Raw genomic sequence first — 24564 nt, 5'->3', positions numbered from 1 at the left:
CTAGTCCACTAGGAATACAGATTTTTAATAGTAGCCTCATTTAATAATGTGAAATTTGCTATTTTCTATTCCAAGGGTACAATCCCTAAATGTACAATGCAGCTGAAATTGCTCCTTATAATACTGTTAATATTTTAGAGAGGAAGCAGTTAAATTCTGGAGATAAATCAAATCAATAATTTGGTGTGACCACCTTTTGCATTTACAACTGCATCAGTTCTCCTAGGTACATTGCGCAGTTTTATATGAAAACAGGCTGGTAGATTGTTCTAAACATCTTGGAGAACTGCCTCGGTTCTTCTACAGAAGTACGATGGAGAGCATTCTAACTGGCTGCATCATCGTCTGGTATTGGGGGTGGGGGATTGCTACTGCAAAGGATGAAAGTAACCTGCTGAGAGTTGTAAACTCAGTCAGTTCCATCATGGGCACTGACCTCTGTAGTATCCAGGACATCTTCAATATATTTAACATACGCACGCAGACATGAGCTTTTTCCCCGCTATTATTATGTATTGCATTGTACTGCTGCAGCAAAGGCAACAAATTTCAGGACTTCTTGTGATCTTAGACCTGTTTCTGATTCTAATTCAGACTTCGGCTGTCTGATCTGCTTCTGTCTCTCCAAGTAATCCCAGAGAGCCTCAATGTTGTTGAGATCAGGGTTCTGTGGAGGCCATACCATCTAAAACATTAGAAAAATTCTGGTGTGCCTAAGACTGTTGCACACTGCTGTGTATTATAGCTTACTTTTGTTATATTCCTGGCTTTTGAATTTATTACTAGTCTTACAAAAAGACCGAGTTGATGTTTCTCATCTACCCATGCAAGGCTCATACTTATTTTTATCAGTATTTAAGCAGTACTAGATAGAAATGGTGCATAAGGTTCCAGACATCTGACTTTAATTTGTATTGTTACAGGTACACCCCTGTTGGCCGTTCTTTCTTCTCTGCCCCTGAAGGGTATGACCATCCATTGGGTGGGGGTAGAGAAGTCTGGTTTGGTTTCCATCAGTCTGTCAGACCTGCCATGTGGAAAATGATGCTAAACATAGATGGTGAGTTGTGATTTAGTTATTAAGTTTAAATTCAGAAACTTCACGTTAATTTTGCTCTTGATTTTTCCTTTAGTGTTCGAATTAAGTATTTTTAGGTTAGCTTAGGAAGACAAAAAAATGATGTTGGTAGCAAACTTGTTTCATGTTTCAGTAATTATTAAGTAGATTTTGTTCTCTGCATAGCTGACTTTGAAACATTGAAAAGAAGTTATTTGGTGCCAAAACCTTAACCAATGACTTCCAAATTTACCCATTCAGCTGTTGCCTGTTCAATTTCCGTTTTTCAATTCTCTGTTGCTTGAATCTTGTGTCGTTATCACCTAACGTAATTATCCATTGACTATGCTTGGCGTATCTTTTAAGAGTTTCATCTTTGCATTCAAACTTCCTTAGTTAGACTGGCAAGTAACATCCAGCATCACAGCCATCCAAGAACACCGGCTTGTCCAAATTTTTGCTGCTTGTGCATCTTAAAATCCCTTCATTGCTTTATTTGTGACAACTCTTTCAACCACATTGATTTGAAAGTTCTGAATTCCTCCTGCAAATAACACTTTGCCATTTAAGATGCTCCTCTTGGCCAAATTTATAGTCACTTTAAAAACTTGAACATTCTTATAAAAGGCTGTGCAATGGTTTTCTACATTAAGTGCATATTGTTATATTAAACTTCGCATTTATTTTTCTGTCCCAGCTGTATTAGTCTTTGACTTTTACACTTTCTTTAGGATTAGGGCAGTATATGGTGTGTCATGTGTTTTAGTAAACCTTGTAATTGAGGGCTGTGGTTCAAGATATTAATCAAGAGATTTTAATTAAAATGCATCACTATCTCTTGATCTTCGTGAAATGATGTCTGTTCAAAATTGAGGACAGTTAAAACAGTCTCTTAAAAAGAAGCAAGTGCTGTGATAACAGGGGTGATGGGATCTGGCTCTGCTTTTAAAACCTTACAGCATGGTGGCTAGCCGTGGTTACAGAACAGGTGACCCAGGTTCAACTCCTGCTGCTGCCTGTAAGGAGTTTTGTGTGCTCTCTCCGTGTCACATGGCTTTCCTCTGGGTGCTGCAGTTTCCTCCCACAGCCCAAAGGCCTACCAATTGGTAGGTTAATTGGTCATTATAAGTTGTCCCGTGATTCGGCTAGGGTTAAATTGGGGATTGCTGGGTATTGTGGCTCGAAGGGCCTATTCTGTGCTGCACCTCAATCTTTTTTAAAAATCCTAACTCTCAATTAATTTTGATACTTATACACTCTTATTATTTATGTTTACATGTTCATCCTGAAATAGAATATGGATGTTGTTTTTCCTGTCCAAAAAGGCCTCTCAGAATTAGCAAAACATCATTGCCCACCAGACACTTTTTCACTTTTTTGAGAAAAATATTCATATCCACAAAATGATAACTAGTTTTTACAGTCTATTGTTTCAAACAAATAAATGAGTGTTTTAGACTATGCAGATATCTTGGTTTGCAGATAACAATTTTCAAGTAGCAGTTACAAAATATCCTCATGCAACTTGTACAAGAGAAAATGGACTGGACTTTGTGACAGCAGCACGTCAACTTTAATTGTCACAGGCACAGGGAAAAAAGTTAAGACTTGTCTTTTATAGATCTCTGGAAAAATAACATTATTATCCTAATTGTTAATGCAATACAGTGCCATGGAAAGGATGCGAAGAACGCCAGCTACAAAGCTGCCAAGAACGGAATGTTTTTGAATGTCCTTGCCAATGGAAACATTTAAAAACAAATTTTAAAGTGAATTTAAAAATGATAAACTTTTAAATTACTTTAGTACAAGCTTTAATACAAACTCAACAGATTATATTGCACTACTTGTACTGTTGCAGCTAAAATGGGTACTTTCTGGGGGGGGGGGGAGAAAATGGGAAAATCCATGCTTTGTGTTCCACTGTTGGACTCCTTGTGGAGTTTAAAGAAGTTTTGGAACTTTACCTGAGCAGGGAGAATCCAGAGAGTTAAGTGCTGCCTTTTCAAGGCAGAACTGTTGACATTTCCTTGGGCCGATTACTGTTGAAAATAGTTATGATTTTGTGCTGTGTTATAAATCGATTCAGTGCTGAATCTGTTGACTCTGAAGTGATCAATATTTAAAGATTTTTGCTGTCAACTTAAATGTACACCAGCTCTGATGTTGGAAGAGTTCTTTGGGACAAATTGCCAAAAAAAAAAATTGTTAGCAATTTCTTTCGAGGCAAATGCTGGATTTTTACTCCATGACTTTCTCAATTAACTAAACTGGAAATTCTCAAGATTGAGAATTACAGATGTGTATTCACACTTCAGTTCTGAATCTAATTATTGCTTAATGTTGAGTTCTATAATGAAAGGACATTTTATTCTGTTATAGCCCTCAGAATAAAATGTCACTTTTTGTGAAATGGTTGGAACTGATGTTGATTATTTGTAATATATGGGTTTGTGCTGACGATAGGTGTCATAGATTTGGTTCTGAACCGAATCTGCTCCTTCATGGAGCACTGAAGAAAATATGGTTTAATTAAAAAGGGTAAGACCAAAGCAGGTTATCTTTGTATTTGCAAATGAAGTGGTGGGGAATAGGTCTTCATTATACAGACAAAAAAAATACTGACGAGCAAATGAAAAACAAATTTAACTGAGTAACGCAAGTTTAGGAGATTATGTTAGGATGTTATCTTATTGAAGTTAATTTCTAACTATACAGTGAATTTAGCTCCTTCAAAAGCAAAGAATCTAACAATTAGGAAAAACATAATTACGAAAGACATAAATATATTCTGTTAATTTCTTGAGGGATAAAAGTTGCCTTCTAATAAATGCAGGTGCTTGCATGGGCTTTTGAATGCTTAGCCCAATATTTTCAAAACCATAAATATTCTTTTATTGTGAAGAGTCATTTAAAAGGGAAGTTGTCTTCCTTTATGTTCTTGTAGTAGAAAAGGTGCAAACCTAAATTTCACATATTTCCAGTAATTAATGTTTGGGGCCATAAAGTTAGTTTTACTCAATTGGACTTTGTATAAATATTGCTATGATGTACTGGCACAGCAAATTCAGCTAGACATTTCATTTAATACTAATGGAAGAAAATATTATTCCCTTTGCATAGTTACAAGTTCTCATTGACTGGGAACTACTGAGTTGCATTCCTTAATTTTTTCAGGTATGTTTTAAAACGTTAATAGCATGGAAGAGGTATAGGATGCAGAAGCTACTAACACTGGAAATTTTGGTTGTCGTTTTCACTTGTTCTGTAAATTAAAAAATACAATATTCAAATAGGAATAACAAATGCTTAGTGTTGTATTTTAATATATTGTACAATGAAGTTAAAATGATAATAACAAACATTTATACTGTTTGCTTCAAGTTAATACAGTACATTAATAACTGTGGGGTAAACATTTTAATTGAGGAGATTGGAACTTTGTTTGTATACAACCAGACTCCTTTATTTCAAGCATCAAGCATTCAGCCTACTTCTACTTCTGCTACTTAAGAATGCACTGGTTATCTGAATTTAGCATTTAAAATTGACTAATCTTTTACAACTATGCATTTTGACAAATCTGTTTACCTCTTCTGTATCCAGAAGAAGGACTGAAACAGATAGGTTTCGATGACAGTAATGATTGGTGGAACTATTCAATTGAGTATGATTTCCAGGATTTTCTTTAACTGATGACTTACAAGCTGTTCAGAAATAACTGTCAGGATTATGCTGTCCAAATTCTGCACAGCATTTCCCTTTAACACATTATTGATTTCTTTTCAAACTAATTCATTTGGTGAAGCACTTTGCAATATCTTTGAAAGAAGCCCATGAATCCGCCCTCAACCTTAATTACTTTTAATTACTTGTCCATATTGGCTGCAAATCATTAGCATCATAAGAGCACCATTCTGAATTTCCATTCCAAGTGACTAATTAAAAGGAGGGAAGAGTGTGGAACAGATGTTCATATTGTTATGTTCATACCCTGTGGTCAACCTCTTCAGAATTCATGGGAACAGAGGTTCTATGACCTTACTGCATGCTTTCCAAAAAAATGCAAGAAGAGCATCAGCAATAATGACCTTTAATTATATTCTTGAATATCATAGGCTATTAGTAATGTGTTATTCTCAAATGTAAGATGAATAATTGACCCAAAATCAATTACTTTATAAGTTATGTTTCAATATTTTGAGGAATATTTGACAAAGATAATCTTTAATCTAACTTTTGTCCTCCTAGTCTTGGTCTTCCCATGAAAAAAGTTATACCAATTCCACTCAAAAGCATGAAAATTTAAATGAAGTCACCTCTTACTTACCCTTTAATTCCAAGGAAATTAATTTTATCTTTGTTTAAAATAATTTAACCCTCAAAGACTAGAAAAATCATTCTAGATTATTGCTCTTTGTTCAGGGTCAAATATCCTTACCGAGTTTTGGTACCCGAAACTGCTCTGAGTAATCTTGGTGAGGCTAACTAGCCTTGGCTTAACTTGTGTTTTCTATGATTTCTGTATAGAAGTCATTAAAAATAACTTTACTTAGAAGGTGAATCAGAATCTTGTTGACATTTAAGATCGTCGTTGGTATTTTACAGAGATTAACATGCCACTATGTTAAGTTAATTTCTATGAAAATTTGTTTAAATATTGGGAATTTTAGATTTCATTTCTGTTTTGATTGTTGATGGGGAATTACCCTCTTGGAACTGTCATTTCTGTTGCGTGGCAGGGGATGGCTGGTGTATCTGAAACAAAGCATGTTTTATTGAGGAGTTTTTCAGTTATTTGAATGACTCACTGAAACCACTTAGCAAAAAATGAAATCAAGTCGGGACATGATGTAAACAAATCTCACTTATCCAATTGTGTATTTTTAACAAGTACATATTGCATTCTCTGAAAAGGAAACAAGATATCGATCTTGAAGCAAGAAAATGTTCTTTACATATAATATTGTTTTCTCATCAACAGTTTTTTCTAATAACTTTATGGTGAAGGCATCCTGTTTTTGAGTCCTGATATTCTTGGTATCAGTCTTTAGAATGTAAGATACAGGTAATTAAGTCACAATCTATGTGTGTTACCAACAAAAAGATATAAATTATATATATATAATTCAGTGTAGCAAGATAACTTGTGTAAAACTGACTTTTGACGTATATCTCAAGAGCTAATGCTCCTTATACTGTGAAATTTTGAATTATCTCTGGAGGATGGCATTGACAAGTTCCTCAAATTTAGTTGGCAGTTTTGCTGAGCAGTGAAGCGCATATAATTCGATATACCACACTGGGCTTCATTTGACTAATATATAAAGGAAGTACCATATAAATAGTTTTACTTATTTCAAAGCTGCCACACCCATTTAGTCATTGCCACCTCTTTGGCAAGTCTGTGCCAAAGTCAAGCTTGTGGATATGATGTGATTTCCTCCCATCGAAACTGGTGTAGTCTTGTTATTTTTGTTCTGTGGATCTGTTTTAATTTTATATTAATCAGCTGATGTGGGTGAGGACGTGGAATCGATGGTTGTGAAGGGGAATATTGAAAGTGTGACTCATTCAAATGGAATGTTTCTGCAGCGATGACAGATATATGTGGTTTTTCATTCCTTGAACCGCCGTTGTTCACTCAACCTTTCATTCTTGATTTTTAACACGGTTCAGTTTTTTTTAATTCAACATCAAACTTGTGAAAGTATATGAAAGGAAATTGTGGATGTTTTGAGCACACAGGCATTGTATAGAAAGCAATGTTATTTTCTGCCATATTGCATAACTATTTGATAATTTTGTGTGTTTAAGACACATCGATGTGTAACAGTTTGTTGTCATTGTCAGTGGGTGAAAGCATGTAGTAGTCTAATTGTTTAGTTTTCCCCCCTGCTACTTTGATGTCTGCCTCAGGGACCACATAAAGGCCAGCAGATTTCTGAAGACTAGTCAAGGGATACTTTCTGCAGATGCTTCCAGAGTCTGGCATATAGTTGTCTGTTAGTTGTGTATCTCTATGCGAGACTAACTAAATGATTTGCAATGCCCTCTTTGTCCATGCTTTAGTTAGCACAAGTAAAGTCAAGTCACTTTTATTGTCATTTCAACCATAACTGCTGGTACAGTACACAGTAAAAATAAGACGTTTTTCAGGACCAACACAGAGAAATCTACACTAGACTACAGACCTACACAGGGCTGCGTAAAGTGCACAAAAACAGTGCAGGTATTACAATAAATAATAAACAGGACAATAGAGCAAGGTGTCAGTCCAGGCTTTGGGTATTGAGTCTGATAGCTTGGGGGAAGAAACTGTTACATAGTCTGGTCATGAGAGCCCGAATGCTTCGGAGCCCTTTCCCAGATGGCAGGAGGGAGAAGAGATTGTATGAGGGGTGTATGGGGTCCTTCATAATGCCGTTTCCTTTGCGTATGCAGCGTGTAGTGTAAATGTCAGTGATGGTGGGAAGAGAGACCCCGATGATCTTCTCAGCTGACCTCACTATCCGCTGCAGGGTCTTGCAATCCGAGATGGTGCAATTTCCAAACCAGGCAGTGATGCAGCTGCTCAGGATGCTCTCAATACAACCCCTGTAGAATGTGCTGAGGATGGGGAGTGGGAGATGGACTTTCCTCAGCCTTCGCAGAAAGTAGAGACGCTGCTGGGCTTTCTTTGCTGTGCAGCTGGTGTTGAGGGACCAGGTGAACACCAAGAAATTTGGTGCTGTTTACAATCTCTACCGAGGAGCCGTTGATGGTCGATGTTCAGTGGGGAGTGGTCGCTCCCTGCCCTCCTGAAGTCGTCAACCATTTCTTTTGTTCACATTAAGAGAAAGGTTGTTGGCTCTGCACCAGTCTGTTAGCCACTGCACCTTCTCTCTGTAAGCTGATTTGTCGTTCTTGCTGATGAGACCCACCACGGTCGTGTCATCGGCGAACTTGATGATGTGGTTTGAGCTGTGGGTTAGCAGAGTGAACAGCAGTGGACTGAGCACGCAGCCCTGGGGGGCCCCCCGTGCTCAGTGTGATGGTGTTGGAGATGCTGGTCCCAATCCGGACTGACTGAGGTCTCCCAGTCAGGAAGTCTAAGATCCAGTTGCAGAGGGAGATGTTCAGGCCCAGTAGGGATGATTGTGTTGAATGCTGAACTGAAGTCTTTGAACAGCATTCGAACATATGTGTCTTTTTTGTCCAGGTGGGTTAGGGCCAGGTGGAGAGTGACAGCAATGGCGTCACCTGTTGAACAGTTGGAACGGTACGCAAACTGCAGAGGGTCCAGTGAGGTGGGGCAGCAGGGTCTTGATATGCCTCATGACGAGCCTCTCAAAACACTTCATGATGATGGATGTGAGTGCAACATCCATAGGCACATTTAGTCCACATTTTTCTAAGCTATTCTTCTGTGGGTTTCCTATAAGAAATTGCACATCTGAAGTGATTAATAAAGGGTTATTGGAAGTACATTCCTTATTTGGCAATAATTGATAACTGGTTCTGAATTACTAGTTGGAATTAAACCATGGTCATATCTGCTAAGATCATGGTTTCCACCTTTATCTGTAAGACTGACTTAATCCTACTTTCCTAGCAGAAAGTGCAACCTTATAATCCAAGTGCCTCAAATAAATTGACAGGTGAGGGAGTTGAATTAACACATACAAATTTTAACTCAATCATGGATGGAGGTACTGTTAGTTGAAGAAAGTTACAGCACTTAGAGCAAGAGTGGGTGTTTTGTGACAGATTATAATAGTTTACTGATAGTACAGAAGAGTTATACAATTTAATGGGCATGGATGGAGCATTGTTCATTTCCTCCACAGTGCTGGGTTAGCAGTCGTGATGGCTCTTTGGGCTTCTATAACATTGCATGAATTTTGAGTCCTGGAAATTAAAAAAAAATCTCCCAGCATCCATGCACAAATACGCATTTTCCTGCGTTATCCAGAGAAGTTATGGAATGGCAGTTTCCAAGTTGTTAGCTGGGGAAAATAAGCCTTTTTTGTTTCTGTAATAATATGCATTGTTTGGGAGTGCTCAGAATGATTACTTCGTGATTTATATCTAATGCTAGATACCTGGTGTGCCATTCTGACAATTCCATTCAAACAAGATAGATAGACCTGTTTTTATTAGGATTTCTAATTCTGGGCATTTTCTGTAAGGCATCTTCATGGGACCTTCCATTTGCCCTACGTGTTAATGTGAACATATTAATAGCTTCACTGAAAAAGTACTAGACTTTTAAAAATATGTTGGAAAGAACAAATAAATAAGTAGCTTGAGTGTATTCACAGGGCAAATGTATTACAATTCTTGATTCAGGCCACATATATTCTCGCCTCTTTAACTAATTTGGCTCTCAGTAAGCTATGATGATAACTTATCGATGCACTATATTGCAACTCGCTCTTAAGTTCTTGATATGGTGTAATTTATTTTGTAGTCTGTTTATTGGTATACACCCAAATCTCACAGATGTAATGTACATAACAAAATCATGTCAAAGCAGCAAATTAATGAATGATTCATTGTATTTAGCTTTAGTATTGGTTTAGTATGGGGTGTTGATTAGGTCACATCTTTGATCAGTGTCATAATTTTTTTTTTATTATCCATCCTGAACAGAGACAAGTTTTCTTTGGAGCATTTAGCCAAAATGATGTGCTGATATCTAGGAATAATGTTTAAAGTTACAATTGACTGGTTCAAAAAGAAAGCTGATACCAATTGAATCAAACTATCTGTTCCCCATAAAAGCTCTGAAATGTTTTTGCCAAAAGAATCAAGTGATTTTCCTAGTTAAAAGACCAGTAGTTATCAAACATTTGTAAGTTATCATCTTGTCACAAAATACCTTTTGTTCAAATGAAATTTGTTCTCTTGTAATTAGTAGTTTTGTTGTTTTAAAGTGATTAATTGTCAAATAATTCCTTATTTATGGAAAATCTGAGTGTCAGAAACTAAACACTGCTAGGCATTTACCAGGCATCTGTTTGAACCACTTCTGTTCTTCCAAAATGTTTTTCTGTCACAATGATCGGGATCGAGGCACCCAAGTCCTTGCACTTTAGATGAGCAGAGCTGAAGACTTGTATCGGTGCAACATTATTAGTGAATCTATGACCATTGACAATAATTACTGTTAAAAAACCCAATCAGAACTGTTACTGTCATAAAGTTAGCTAATACATACAGTGACCTTTTACCCTGCAGTGACGGCTGCTGCCTGGAAATGTGACTCAATTCTGTTGTATGATTCAGAAATTGAAAATAAAGAAATCTTTCATCAAAAAAGCCCATTTTAAGGAGCTTCATTTTGCATATCAGATCTTTTGAAGAGTGATTGCTGGTAATATGCAGGAATGTGCACATAACATCCCACAAATAATAAATTTTAATGATTAATCTGTAAGGGGTAAACGTTGATCAGAGTCTGGGAGAATTTTGCTGCTCTTCTGTAAGTAGTCTTTTGGGATCTTCATTTGCTCTTGTGATGGCAGATGAGACCTTGGATTAAATCTCTCTGGTAGATTGTCTGTGAATGCTCATCTTAGACTGCTTAAGTCATGAAGTTGGAAGATTTTTGACTTAACTGTGGAGTTGAATCCTTGGAAAAATTGGTGTTCTTTTATTCAATTCTGTATCTTTAAATCATGTCCATGTATACAAGTATGATGCTACTTCACCCTGGTCTCTTTATATTGTAAAGCCTCCACTGTGACATACATTTTTTCTTTTAATCTTTTAATATTTTTCTTTCTATAATCATTACATAAAAAATTAAATCCTCAGATACATTTATTTCAAAATAAATTATTTATTATGAAATTAAGTTTGTCAGTGCATTTTGTTTCTTCAGCCCAAAAAATTAGCAGTGTTCGCATAACAACATCAAAGGAAAAGCAAAAGTTGCTCAAATATCTTCTTTTTTTTACATCAATGTCTGCCTACAATCGTACATAATATGCTCTTATGCTAATATATCTAGTGGAAAATTGCAGTATGGCAAGCTTTGACCTTTCCTCCACCCACCATTCATTCCACTGCTATTGTATTTGCTGTAGTATGATTACAACGAGGTGAGTTTACAGTTTGCTCATTCTATTTTGTGTTAGAATAAATTATTCATCATACAGTATATCGGAAAAAGGTTGTGAACTGGATCTGATATGATCTCTGAAGTTACAAACTCATTTTAATTCTAGTAAACGAAATGAGGATTGCTAGTCATCTCTGAGAGATTTCTCTTCATTTGCTAATTTTTAATTCTATAAAACTTGGGTGTCTTTCATTTATTTCATCCAGTACTTGGGTTATTTGACTGCGATGATTAAACAAATTCATTTTGAAGAAATGCTCGGTTCAACACTAAGTGATTGTTAGAAGTATGTTTGATTCAGGTAGCTAATTAGAGTTTGATTCAATCATATAGTATGGAAACAGGCCATTTGGCCTACTACATCCACACTGATATGTGGGGATCCATCCATTATTAATCCCATCTTCAACTTTTGATTCATAGCTTCCTATGTCTTGGCAGTGCAAGTGCTGGCCTGGGTGCATGGATGCTGTGACTCTGCTTCCAGTCTGACAGTGTATTCCAAGTATTTGCCACTGTCCGGGTGACAAAGTAACTCTCAAAACCCCTATAAATCTCATTCCCCTTACCACAAGACTATGCCCTCTAGTTTTACATAACTCTTGTTTCTCCCAACTACCCTATTCTATCTCCCTTGATTTTATATACTTCAATCATGTCCTCTCCAGTGAAAACAGATCCAGGTTCTCCTCATAACTTAAATACTCCTTAGAACCCAGAACAGTACAACACAGGAAAAGCTCCTTCATCCCCCACGTCTGTGCTATCACTGATGCCAATCTAACTAATGCCTTTTGTCTGCGCACAACCCGTATCATTCTAATCCTTAAACAAGAGGAAATCTGCAGATGCTGGAAATCCAAGCAACACACACAAAATGCTGGAGGAACACAGCAGGCCAGGCAGTATCTATGGAAAAAAGTGCAGTCAACATTTTGGGCCGAGACCCTTCGGCAGGACTAATCCTAATCCTTGACTTGTTCATATGTCTGAATGCCTCCCAAACATTGCTATCACATCTGCTTCTCCCACCTCCAATGGCATTGTGTTCCAACCACTTACCATTCCCTGTGTAAAAACAAAAACTTGCCTTGCACATATCCTTTTAAGCATTCCCCTTATCATGTTAAGCATGTACATCCTCCAGCATTTGAAATTTTCACCTGGGGTAAAAGGATTGTCTCAGGTTGCAGCTCAGCCCCTGAAGCTCCAGAAACGACAACCCATCTTTGTCCAACCTCTCTTTATAGGTAACATTTCCCAATCCAGGCAATACCTCTTCTTACACTCTCTCTTGCACCTTGACATCCTTCCAGAAATGCACACAGTACTTCAGCTGAGGTCTGACCAATGCTGTATAAAGTTGGAGCATCTCTTCATACCCCAACTATCGAAGGCCAGCACTCGTTGTGCTTTCTCAACCGATGTGTTCGAAGTGAGAATGAGTTGAGACTTGTGAACGCCGATAATTCCTGATACTTTTCTCTGGATCATGACACTGTCGCTAAACGTCAGATTTTTGTCTCCCAGGCAGTCACCAGTCTCCTTTCCTTGGTCTGTCCTCTTGTCCCCAACCATATACAATCAGCTTTTAACCATTATTTCAGCCTGTGTCGACTCTTTCTGGCAGTGTTCAGTCCCTTTCCACTCAGATCTGTGACACCTGCCTTTGTTGGTGCCCTGTTTCCCAGTCCCAAGCAGTTTATTTTCACTGTGAAATGTAAATCTTCCAGACCCCCATTTTTTGCCAGGGTTACCCTGAGGCCCTTCTGCTGCATTGTTAACAGAGACCAAGTTGTCTCTATTCATCGCTCAGCTCCTCTGCCAAGCTAAATACATGTTCACTTCCTTTATATTAGCACTATGGGAGCCCACAAGGGTCCAAACTATACTTTTTCTTTAGGATATGTGGAACAAGCCTTGTTTCAGTACAACTTAGGCCCCACTGTCACTGTGTTTGTGTTGTCTATTGTACTGGTACGTTTTATTTTTAATCGCTAGATGCCAGTTTGCACCCTGCTCTTACTTTCAGGTGGGTTTCTGTGTATATCTCAGGAAATGTGTTCAAAACCACTGTCCATTCCATGCCCAAAGGCTCCCACAGTTATAATGTGCACTTCCAGGCTTGCTTCTCAGAAAGACTTTCTTCTGTTTGCCCAGTTTCTCCGCTCCATTGTATTTGCTGTGATGGTGACACCAGCACTTTCAGAGTGTTGTCCAGCTCTCTTTCCTAATTCTACCAAAAAAGCTCAATGTGAGTTGAAGAAACTGCATCTCATTTTCTCTCTAGGCTCATTACAGCCCTCAGAATACTATAATGAATTCAACAACGTCAGATAACCAGCCTTTAGTGGTTGTGTCAGATCTGAGCAGTTGTGATGAAAGATTATCTTAACTCCTTTTATCTCTCTCCACAGATGCTGCCTGATCTATTTTCAATATTCCCTTTTAATTCAGAATTCCAACATCTGCAAGAGTTTTGTGCCTTACTGTCCCAGGACTGCTTATTTCCATTTTCGCTGTTCATCTTCTGTGAAATCTCCTTTAGACAAATTAACTACCCTTTCCAGCTAGCACCAGCGCAACTTGAGTCATGCAGTCTTTCTTGATCTCCACTCCATCACAGGCATTCTCTTTTGCCTATTCTTTCTCTGCAAAGAAGCATAATTTCTGAAAGGTATGCAGATGTTGCTTGACCTGAGAGTATTTCCAGTATTTTCTGTTTTAAATTAGCTAAATCAGCATTGTTAATGAATGAAGCAGCCACCATGCTTTCTAACTTTGAGCTTTGCCTTCAACAGTAGAACTATAATTTCAGTGTTGAGTGACAGTGAATCCAAGACTCAGATTTAATTTCTGTTCCATACCCAATGAGAAGTATGGAAATGCCACTCATCGTAACTTGTACCAGAAATTGATTCAGATACAAGACTGTACCTCTGAGCTTCTGGGCAAACCAGAGTTCTAAAGTTATTCCCCATTTGTGCTCCATTTTTTGCAAGGCAGTTACTTTGGTTTGTAAGACTTTTCTTATGTATTTTAAGATGTAAGCAAACAGCTCCTGTAGTACTCATTGTACGGCTGTGTTTACACAAATTAAAGATCAAGCTGGGCATATCAAGATCTTGTGAAAGTTATCTACTAATCAGATAAAAGTGTGAAGGATTTGGTTAGGGTAGCGAATAATTTAAAGGTGCTAAATCTTAGTGATATCCTGAAATTGTTTATTGTATATAATTTTCTAACATTACAAAGAAAATCTTAGTAATTGCTTTGTATTGTGAACTGTTAATGCAGCATTTTCATTTGATTTTTTTTATCTTTTTAGTTTCTGCCACTGCTTTCTATAAAGCACAGCCTGTAATTCAGTTCATGTGTGAAGTTTTAGACATACATAATATTGATGAACAACCACGACCTTTGACTGATTCCCATCGTGTCAAATTCACCAAAGAAATAAAAGGTAAATTACAAACATTTTGTTTCCAGTAAGCTAATACAGTGGATTTTGGTTAATTTGGGCCTTAAGTTGAGACGGGGCACCTACGTATTTGGATCAACTCTTAAATAACAAAAACAAATCAAGAAAATAGCTGGCATTTCCTTCATTTATTTGGGGCACTATGTTGCTTGATTGGGACATGAGATAGTTGCTGACTAGTGTCAGTCACGTATGTTTGTGCAGCCATTCGACACTACACCATGTTTAGGGTAAGTGATTTCTAAATAGCATCAGTTGTGTGTGTTAGTGTTCAAAAGCAGTGGTTTTTGTCACTGATAGTTGGTGAAAGATAAGCAGTAAGACAGTTAAGAATTGTTCTGCTCACTGAGGTTTCAAGCATTCAGACTTGGAAATGCCATAAACAGCCAGAAGTGAAAATGAAACTATTTCACTACTTCAGTAAGTTAGGAACTACAAAGAATTTGAAGATACCGACAATCATCTTGAATGTTACCTTTGGTCCCCACTGAACACTCATCTCTCACTTGTGGCTTCAAGTAGCTGTTTGCATGCAACAGCAGTCACACCCCCGTAAACCACTTTGACAGGCAGACAAAACCAGGTGAGGGCAGTCAATGGGTCTCATACCCTGGTGAGATAGGAGCATGCCTGTCCTAGCATGCAAAGTCAGCTTCAGTGGACTAGGGTGATGAGATCTACAGTGAGATCCAACAACCAGGAAGTGGTTCTGCCATGCTACGTGGAGGGCGAAGAGCATGATGAGGCACAGAAGTAGCCATAGTCATCTGCTGCAACCAGGGAAGAGCCCAGATGTGACATTTACTTGTACTACTGGACCCAAATTTCCAAGGTCAAGAGAGTGGAAAAGCCCAAGTACAATGGTATTTCCACTTTAAAAACTCTCTCACACAGGTTTCCCGTCATCGTCGGATTTGACGGACAACCTGCAGTAGTATTGGTTTGCTCTGCACTTCATTTATATAATTTGTTACTCATTTATCATGTTTTATTCTGGTCGTGAAATAAATTCAGTACATATAGTGCAAGAATAATTTCTAGCTCAGAGATAAAACATTAGAAAGATCAGCTATATTCTAGCAAAAGCATTGATGATTCTGATTTGTCTTTATATTGAATGTTCTATGATTTTAAAATTTCATACAGCAGTGAAAATGGCCCTTCATGTCTGTCTATGCCAGCTATCAAAATAATATATTTATCCTGTTTAACTGCTGTGCCTTGGTGATTCAAGTACTTGTCCAGTAATGTTTAAATGTTGTGAGAATACCTGCTCCTACTACCTTCTCAGGCACTGCAGTCCAGAATTCAGCTCCCCTCTGGCAAAAATATTCCACCTCAGATCCCCTTCTTAGCTTAAGCATATGCCTTCTGGTGTTAGACACATCCATTATGTTGGGGGAGGTGACGGGAATGCTGCTTTCTATCTACCCTAACTATGTTCCTTGTAATTTTGTACATCTTAATCACTTCCCCATCATTTCCAAGGAAAATTGAGCTTATCCAGTCTCGGTTCATAACTGAAATGTTTCTCTGCACCTTCTCCTGTGTAATCACGTTCTTCTTCTGGTATGACAATCGAATTGCACAGAATAATCCAGCTGTGGCTTAACCAATGATTTATTAAGTTATACCAAAACCGTTTCCCTCCCCCCCCACCACAAAGGCAGCATAAAGGGTGTTTGCCTTCATTAACAGGGTCCTTTCTATGACCCTGCTAATAAAGGCAAACATCCTTATGCTGCCTTCATCATCCAATTGCTGCCATCTTATAGGATCATTGGTCTAACACACCACATCCCTCAATACTCTGCAGAGCCCTACCATTTGTGACAAATGTTCTACTCTGTCTAGGTAATTCAAAATGCATTATCTTTCACTTACCAGGATTAAATTCCATCTGCCATTGCTTTGTCTAATTTACCAACTGATCAATATCACTCTGTAGCCCAACACTATCCCGCTCAATATCAGTAACACCATTTTTCATTTCCTCTGCTTTCATGTCTGAATTAATGGATATATTAATGTGCAGTAACAATGCAAGATCCCAACTCTAATCTCTGTCGTGTGTCACTGGCCAGAGGCTTCCAGTTAATAAAGCAACCCTTCACGATCACCTCTGTGTCCTTTTACCAAACCAATTTTGGACCTATTTTGCTGACTTGCCTTGGATCTTACGTGCACTAAACTTCTGAGCCACCAGTCTGGGATCTTGTCAAAGGCCTTCAGTGATGTTCACACAAACTTCATCAATCATGATTCCCTCATCTATATATGTAGTTACTTTTTCCAAACAAAAAAGAACTTGGTAACATTATTCAGATAGGGCTAATCTCATTGATAAATTTGTGCCTGACTATGCTGATTAACTCCTGTGTAGATGAAACCTGTACCTTTATATTTTTCCCTCCAATAATAATTACCCCTCTTTCCACTGATATCAGAGGAATTGCTTGATTAATCACCTATCTTATCCCTGCTGCCTTTCTTGAACTAAGGTCACACATTTGTTGTCTTCCAGTCATCTGACCCCTCATCTGTGGCCATTGAAGGTTTAAATTTCTCTGTCAAGGCCCCAGCAGTCTCCTTCCTTCCTTTCCCATAGAGGCTATAATATATCCAATCAAGGCCATAAAACACGGGAGCAGTGTTAGCCATTTGGCCCATTGAGTCTGCTCCTTCATTCAGCCATGGCTAATTTATTTTCCTTCTCAACCCTATTATCCTGCCTTTACCCATAACCATTGAGTTATGAATGGAACTTATTGGATTAGAACTTACAAATTAAGTTCTTATCAATCTCCAGTTTAAAATAACCCAATGACTTGGTCTCCATGCCCAACTGTGACAATGAATTCCACAGATTCACCATCCTTAGTGTCTGAAGGAATTCCATCTCATCTTCCTCATCTGTGTTCTCAAGGAATATCCTTCATTCCCTTTAGTCCTAGACTCTCCCATTAATAGAAACATCCTCTGCATGTCAGCTCTATCTAGCTCTTTCAGTATTTTGTAGGTTTTAATGACCTCATTCTATTAAACTCCCAACAACTATGAGCTCAAAGCCATGAAACACCTCTTGTATGTTAAAAGCCCTGGGGAGTTATAGGACTCTGTGCCAGCTGGGACATCTAATAAAAAGCACAAAATGCTGGCAGAACTCAGCAGGCCAGACAGCATCTATGGGAGGAGGTACTGACGACGTTTCGGGCCGAAACCCTTCATCAGGAGTGAAGTAACATGGGATGGTCGAGGGGGGATAAGAAGTGGGGGGAGGGATGAAGTAAAGAGCTGGGAAGTGATAGGCTGGAGGGAAATGGGCTAGGGCGAAGGTGGAGAATATGGGAAATAAAAGAGAAAGAAAGGTAGGGCTGGGGGGAGATTGTAGTGAGGGGGGGAAAAAGAGAGAGAAAGAGAACCAGACTAAAATTATGGACAGGGATGGGATAAGGGGTATCAACGGAGGTCTGTGAGTTGAATGTTCATGCCGGCAGGTAGGAGGCTTCCTAGGCAGGAGATAAGGTATTGCTCCATCGACCTGCGTGTGACCTCATCTTGAAGGTAGAGGAGGCCATGGACAGACATGTCAGAGTGGGAGTGGTCTGTGGAATTGAAGTGTGTGGCCACAGGGAGATCCCGCCACTGCTGGAGGACCGAGCGCCGGTGTTCGGCAAAACGGTCTCCCGGTCTGCGGTGGGTCTCCCCAATGTAGAAATGGCCACATCGGGAGCACCGCAGACTGGGAGACCGTTTCGCTGAACACCGGTCAAGATGAGGCCACACGCAGGTCGGTGGAGCAACACCTTATCTCCCATCTAGGTAGCCTCCTACCTGCCGGCATGAACATCCAACTCACAGACCTCCGTTGATACCCCTCCCACCCCCCCCACCCCAATCCTGTCTATAATTTTAGTCTGGTTCTCTTTCTCTCTTTTTCCCTCTTTCACTACAATCTCCCCCCCCAGCCCTACCTTTCTTTCTCTCTTATTTTCCATAATTCTCCACCTCCCCCCTAGCCCATTTCCTTCCAGCCCATCACTTCCCAGCTCTCTACTTCATCCCTCCCCCCACTTCTTATCCCCCCTCGACCATCCCATGTTACTTCATTCCTGATGAAGGGTTTCGGCCTGAAACGTCGTCAGTACCTCCTCCCATAGATGCTGTCTGGCCTGCTGAGTTTTGCCAGCATTTTGTGTTTTTTATTTATTTCCAGCATCTGCAGATTCACTTGTGGGACATCTAATATATCATTTTTAGTTGGAATGTGCTCTTGAATATCACATTTTCAAATGAAATTGTCTTATAGTGAATACAGATGAAAGACTTTCAGTTAAGACCTTATTTGTGCCCTCTGGTCCTTTTTGTGCATGTAATATGTTTATAAAATGGATTGGGATCTTTTCACTGCCAGAGTTATTTCTTGGCCCATCTTTTCCCTCCTAATTTTTTTAAGCATTCCTCTATGCTCTGTATTCCTGATGAGTCTGCATGTTAGGATTCCATACCTACCAGAATCTTCCTGTGTCCCTTAATATCCCTTAACTCTAGGAATTACCTGATTTGATATCTATATTCTGTATTCTTATGGGAATACAATGATCCTAAGCCCTTAATTTCATTTTTAAAGTCTTCTGATTCCTGAATGTTGATTGAATGGGAAGTTTCTACTCCCAGTTTGCATTTGCCAAGTCCTGTCTAATGATATTGAAATCAGCGTTCCTCTCCAATTTAATTTCTGGACTATCCTTAACCCTTTCCATAACTATTTTGAAATTAACTAAGTTATGGTCAGATTCCCAAAATGTTCACGGACTGGCAGTTCATCCACTTGTTAATCTTCATTTCCTCAATTCACTCCAGCTCTGTGTAATCCCCGGGAGAAATATCTATGTACACAAGACTGTCCTTAAATGCACTTTAAAAATTCTGCTCTGTCTTTCAAACTAAGATGATCTACAGTAAGTTAATATTAGTATTACAATCTCCAAATTAGTATTACACTATTTGTTTTAAATCTACCAATTTGTTCCTCTAAGTGCCAGTGAGAGTTGAGAAGAACTACAGTATATACCTTGCAAAGTGGTCACCCCTTCGCTGTAGAGATGGTCTATACCTTAAATGCCATGTGACCAGTCATGCCTTTCTGTCAACAAAGTCAGCAACTGCAATACCTGTCCTGACGAAGGGTCTTGGCCCGAAACGTCGACAGTGCTTCTCCTTGTAGATGCTGCCCGGCCTGCTGTGTTCCACCAGCATGTTGTGTGTGGTGTTAACTGCAACACCATATACCCTCATGCTGCTCAATAGCGCCACCAACTGATTATGAAATGTAAAATCACTAATAGAGGCACCAATTCTCACGTGATGAGCTAAATCCATAAACCTTGTGCTATAATATATTTTTATTATGTGATGTTTGGCTGTTCTACTGTTACTTCATTTTCAGCATTAGTACCATGATGTTATTAAGGGGGCTTTTCAAGGGCAATAGAGCCTTTGATTTCCAGATCAGATGATTAGGTCAATGCCAAGTGGTCCATAGGTTTGTTCCTGTACTTTAATTGCTTCATGTAAATGAGTGGCTTGCTAGGCCACTGAGCAGTTAGTGTATGGTCATATTAAGTCTTCCAATGGAATTTGCTCTTTAAAAACAAACCACCAAGCATTACTTTTATTGATGTCTTATTATACTTTTGACCTCTTGCTGCCTATTATTTCAGATCACTACCCTGTCATTTCAATGGTGAGGAATTCTCAACTCAGAAAGCCCTTTAAATTGAAATGCCAGCTTGCAATGAGTGAATTGACCAATCAAATTTGCCCTTAGAACCACAAAAAATGCACCAACAGAATCTGCATATGCCCTAGCAACTGCAGTGGAAGTTGCAGACATAATATTAATTACTGAAATGAAAATGCGTTCCAATACATGAAAATGTGGAGAGGTGGGAGTTGTTCTGATTTTGAGAAGTGTGGAAAGTTTACTTTGGAGAGAGGTTTCCTGAAAATTTGAGTTGTTTAGATAGGGTAGATACAGTACCAAGGTAGTTAAAACTAGAGGATGTAGATTTGGGGTAAGACACAAGAGATTTAGAGATCAACCATGACCTTTGTCATTCAGAGACTGGTGAATACCTTGAGTTCACTCACTGAGTGAGTGGTGGAAACAAAGTCATTTACGAAGTGTCTAAACAAGCAATAAAGGACATTGGAGTGAAAAATCATAACAATCGTTTATTGAGAGTTTAAAAGCCATGACAATCAACACAATGCGTTTTTGCCTCTTGGTCTATTGTGAATAGGATATGGCTCAAGCCTTGCCCTCTATGCAGTTCTCAAATTGACTTCTAATAAATGATTGTGGAGTGGGTTCGGTGTGACAGAAATGAGTGATGCAGAACACAAAAGACAAATCTACATTGTTGGAGTAATTGAAAAATATTTGAATTATAAGATATCAAAATGTATTTATTTTCCAGTATTTAGATAACAGTTAAATTGGTTTGTAACAGTTGCTATTTTGCCTTCTCCTGACAAACTTCTCACAGGATTGAAAGTTGAAGTAACTCACTGTGGGCCAATGAGGAGAAAGTACCGTGTGTGCAACGTTACCAGACGACCAGCCAGTCATCAGACGTAAGTAGAGGTTCAAGAATAAAGCCTTAAGGAGGATACAAAAGTGTAGTGGGTACAGTTTTCTTGAAAGGTTCTCATACATGTCAACATTTATGTTTATTGCATGTTTTAGGGAAAAATAGATATTTCTTAATTTGAGATTCCTTAACTAGCTCACTCTTTTTTTTGGAGGTGATAGGATCATGAAACTCTGCCATCAGTATCCAACTAAAATGTTAATTCATTTGATATAGAGCATCCTGATGTTGCATTTTTGCTGTCCAGATGTTTCAGGGTTGAGTGAAGAGCCAGTGAGATGGCATCTGCTGTGGACCTGTTGGGGCCAGTAGGCAAACTGTAGAGGATCCAAGTTACTTCTCAGGCTGGATTTGATATGTTTCATCACCAACCTTGTAAATCACTTCATCACTGTAGATGTAAGTGCTACTGGACTTTAGTTATTGAGGCAGGTTACCACATTCTCTGAGACACTGGTACAATTGAAGCCTGCTTGAAGCAGATGTTTACCTCAGAATGCAGAAGCAAGAGGTTAAAGACATAAGTAACGCTCCAGCCAGTTGATCAGCACAGGTCTTTAGTACTTGGTCAGGTATCCCATCTGGGCTGGATGCTTTCAGTGGGTTCACCCTCCTGAAGGATGCTCTCCGGGCCTCAAAGACTGAATTCACAGGATTGTCAGGGCCTATCGGAGTTCACGATGGTGCCTTCATGTTTTGATGATCAAAGCAAGTGTAGAAGGCATTGAACTCATCTGGAAGCGAAGCCCTGTGGTCACCTATGTTGCCTGATTTCAGTTTGTAAGAGGTGATACCACTCAACCCCTGCCACAGCTGTTGCGCATCTTTCATTCATTCAAGCTAGACGACTACTTGGTCACCAGACTTGAATGCCCCTGATATGGCCCTCAGCAGATTACAAATCTCATGATTCATCCGGGGCTTCTGCTCAGAGAAGGCAGAATGATTTTGTAGGGACATATTTGTCTACAACTGTTTTTATAAAATCTGAGACAGTTGTGGTGTATTCATTCAGATCCACACAGGTTCTTGAACATGGCCCAGTCCACTGACTTAACGCAATCCCATAGCCATTCCTCTGCCTCCCATAACCACTTCTTTGTTGTCCTAATCCCTGCAGCTTTGCACTTTAGCCTCACACAGGCAGTGTGCAGGTGGGAGAAGGAAAGCCAGGTGATCAGGTTTCCCAAAATACAGTTTGGGCATGAAATTTAGGTATTCTTTATCTTAGTATGACAGTGGTCTGGTGTGTTGAGTTCTCTGCTGCTAGAGGTTATGTGCTGATGGTAATTGGGCAGGGATTTCTTCAAACAAGCCTGATTGAACTTCCCAATTATGATATGAAACGTATTGGGGTGGACTGTGTCTTGTTTGGTGACAGCATCATGCAGTAGCTCAAACGTTTCATTATAGTCAGCTGCTGGTGGTACGTAAACTGCGCTTATGATCACGGAGGAGAACTCTCTTGGTAAATAGAATGGTTGGCATTTGATCATTAGGTGTTCCAGGTTAGGGGAACACGAGTATGGCAAAACCTCCACATCGGGGCACCACAGAGAGTTCATCATGAAGCACATATCTCCACCTTTCTCCCCATTCTGAATCAGCAGTTCAGTCCATCCTGTGTATCGAGAAGCCCTCAGGTCTGTTCGCCGTGTCTGATGTATTCTCAGTAAGCCACGTCTCAGTAAAACTCAGAACGCAACAGTTCTTCATCTCCCTGTGATTCAGCATGAATGCAACATCCACTGCCCTATGCTCATCTTCTCTGTCATGTCCCCAAAAACCTCAGTCAATCATCAGATCTGATCAATAGGCTCTTTGGTCAGGGCTAAAACAAAAAGCACATTTTCATTCCATATTTAGAAAGCCATTCAGATGGTTAATATTTAGTCGAAGCCATCTGTTTTATGTATGGTAGATTTGGGTTATACTGATTTTTTACATTTATATTCCTTGGATTTCAGCTTACATGTGTTGAGTACATGTCTATTGTTTCCCAGGTTTCCCTTACAGTTGGAAAGTGGACAGACCGTAGAGTGCACGGTGGCTCAGTATTTCAAACAGAAGTACAACCTGCAGCTAAAATACCCACACCTACCCTGTCTACAGGTGGGACAGGAGCAGAAGCACACCTATCTGCCACTTGAGGTGAGAGATGGATGCAAAAACTTCACTCTGAAAATGTTTGGATAGTGTAGCCAAGTATGGATTAATTGTGAAGTCACGGTATATTTTAACGTTTTTTCTTAGCTTTTGAAGGTTTGATCTTGCACTTATCCACTAATTTAATGTTTGTCATCACTGTCCTGTGAGAGTCTATTATACAGGTGGCACCTTTATTTGCCAAGTAGGGCCAAGATCAAGTAATTACTTAGCTGAGATTATCTAAATACATCAATAAAGCTGCTTTTTACAACTTAATCCTAAAACAGAGAAGTGTTTTATTTTCCTCAAATCAGGGAATGCTCGTGAGGATTTAATTTTAGTGGATATGTTTGCTGGGGAGCGGCCTTTATAACCAGTAGAGAAAAAACTGGAGAAATTCAGCAGGTCAGGCAACATCTATGCAGGGAGAAGGACAGACAACCTTTCAGGTCACGATATACAAATGAAGGATCTTGACTTGAAACATCAACTGTCCATTTCCTTCCATCAATGATGCCTGACATGCTGAGAACCTCCAATTTTTTGTGTTGCTCCAGGTTCCAGCATCTGCAGTTTCTTATGTGTCCATATTTATCCACCAGTTAGTCCTCATCTGTCTAAAGGTCCAAAAGTCAAATATAAATTTTTATTTATGATTTTTGTGTATGTAAGGTTTTGTTTGTATAACAGCTTTATAGGGTGCTTGTAATTGGTCAGCAGTTATTTCGCTTGTGGTTAAGTACATTTTGTGTGTCCAGCTCTACTTTTTGTTTATACCTTGCAAAAAGTTCATTCTGAAATTGGCCTGCTTTATACAAATAAAGAGCATTACAAAATGATGGAACCGACTTAATGACTAAGAGCTTCAAATGCTATTTTTACAACTTCAGACATTCTGAAGCATTTTGCAGCAAATAGTGTGTAATTATTTTTGTGCTGCAGCCTATTTATACACTATTGGTGAATATTGGCCCCAACAATAGAATCAATTTCCTAATTATGGAACGGTATCATGAAACCTTTATGCCAAATGGTAAGCGTACTGGACCTCAGAGTAATGTTTACCTGAAAGGCAAAACTCTTGATACTGCAACATTCCTAAAGATCACTGTGC

The 24564-nt window shown here is 39.0% G+C and overlaps 1 protein-coding gene across 1 annotated transcript in view; it reads left to right on the top strand.

Annotated features, from left to right (window-relative positions):
* LOC132383484 (protein argonaute-3) overlaps positions 1–24564 on the top strand; it is a 121614-nt gene that overhangs the window by 69210 nt on the left and 27840 nt on the right. Inside the window, exons 5-8 of the mRNA XM_059954479.1 lie at positions 924–1060; positions 14494–14628; positions 21198–21285; positions 23306–23453. Of these exons, the coding sequence (XP_059810462.1) occupies positions 924–1060; positions 14494–14628; positions 21198–21285; positions 23306–23453 (508 nt within the window). The remainder of the gene's footprint in view (positions 1–923; positions 1061–14493; positions 14629–21197; positions 21286–23305; positions 23454–24564) is intronic.

The sequence above is a fragment of the Hypanus sabinus genome, chromosome 30 (assembly GCF_030144855.1).
Source record: "Hypanus sabinus isolate sHypSab1 chromosome 30, sHypSab1.hap1, whole genome shotgun sequence".
NCBI classification, from domain to species: domain Eukaryota; kingdom Metazoa; phylum Chordata; class Chondrichthyes; order Myliobatiformes; family Dasyatidae; genus Hypanus; species Hypanus sabinus.
The sequence above is the reverse complement of the archived record's forward strand: the minus strand, read 5'-3'. Positions and strand labels throughout refer to the sequence as shown.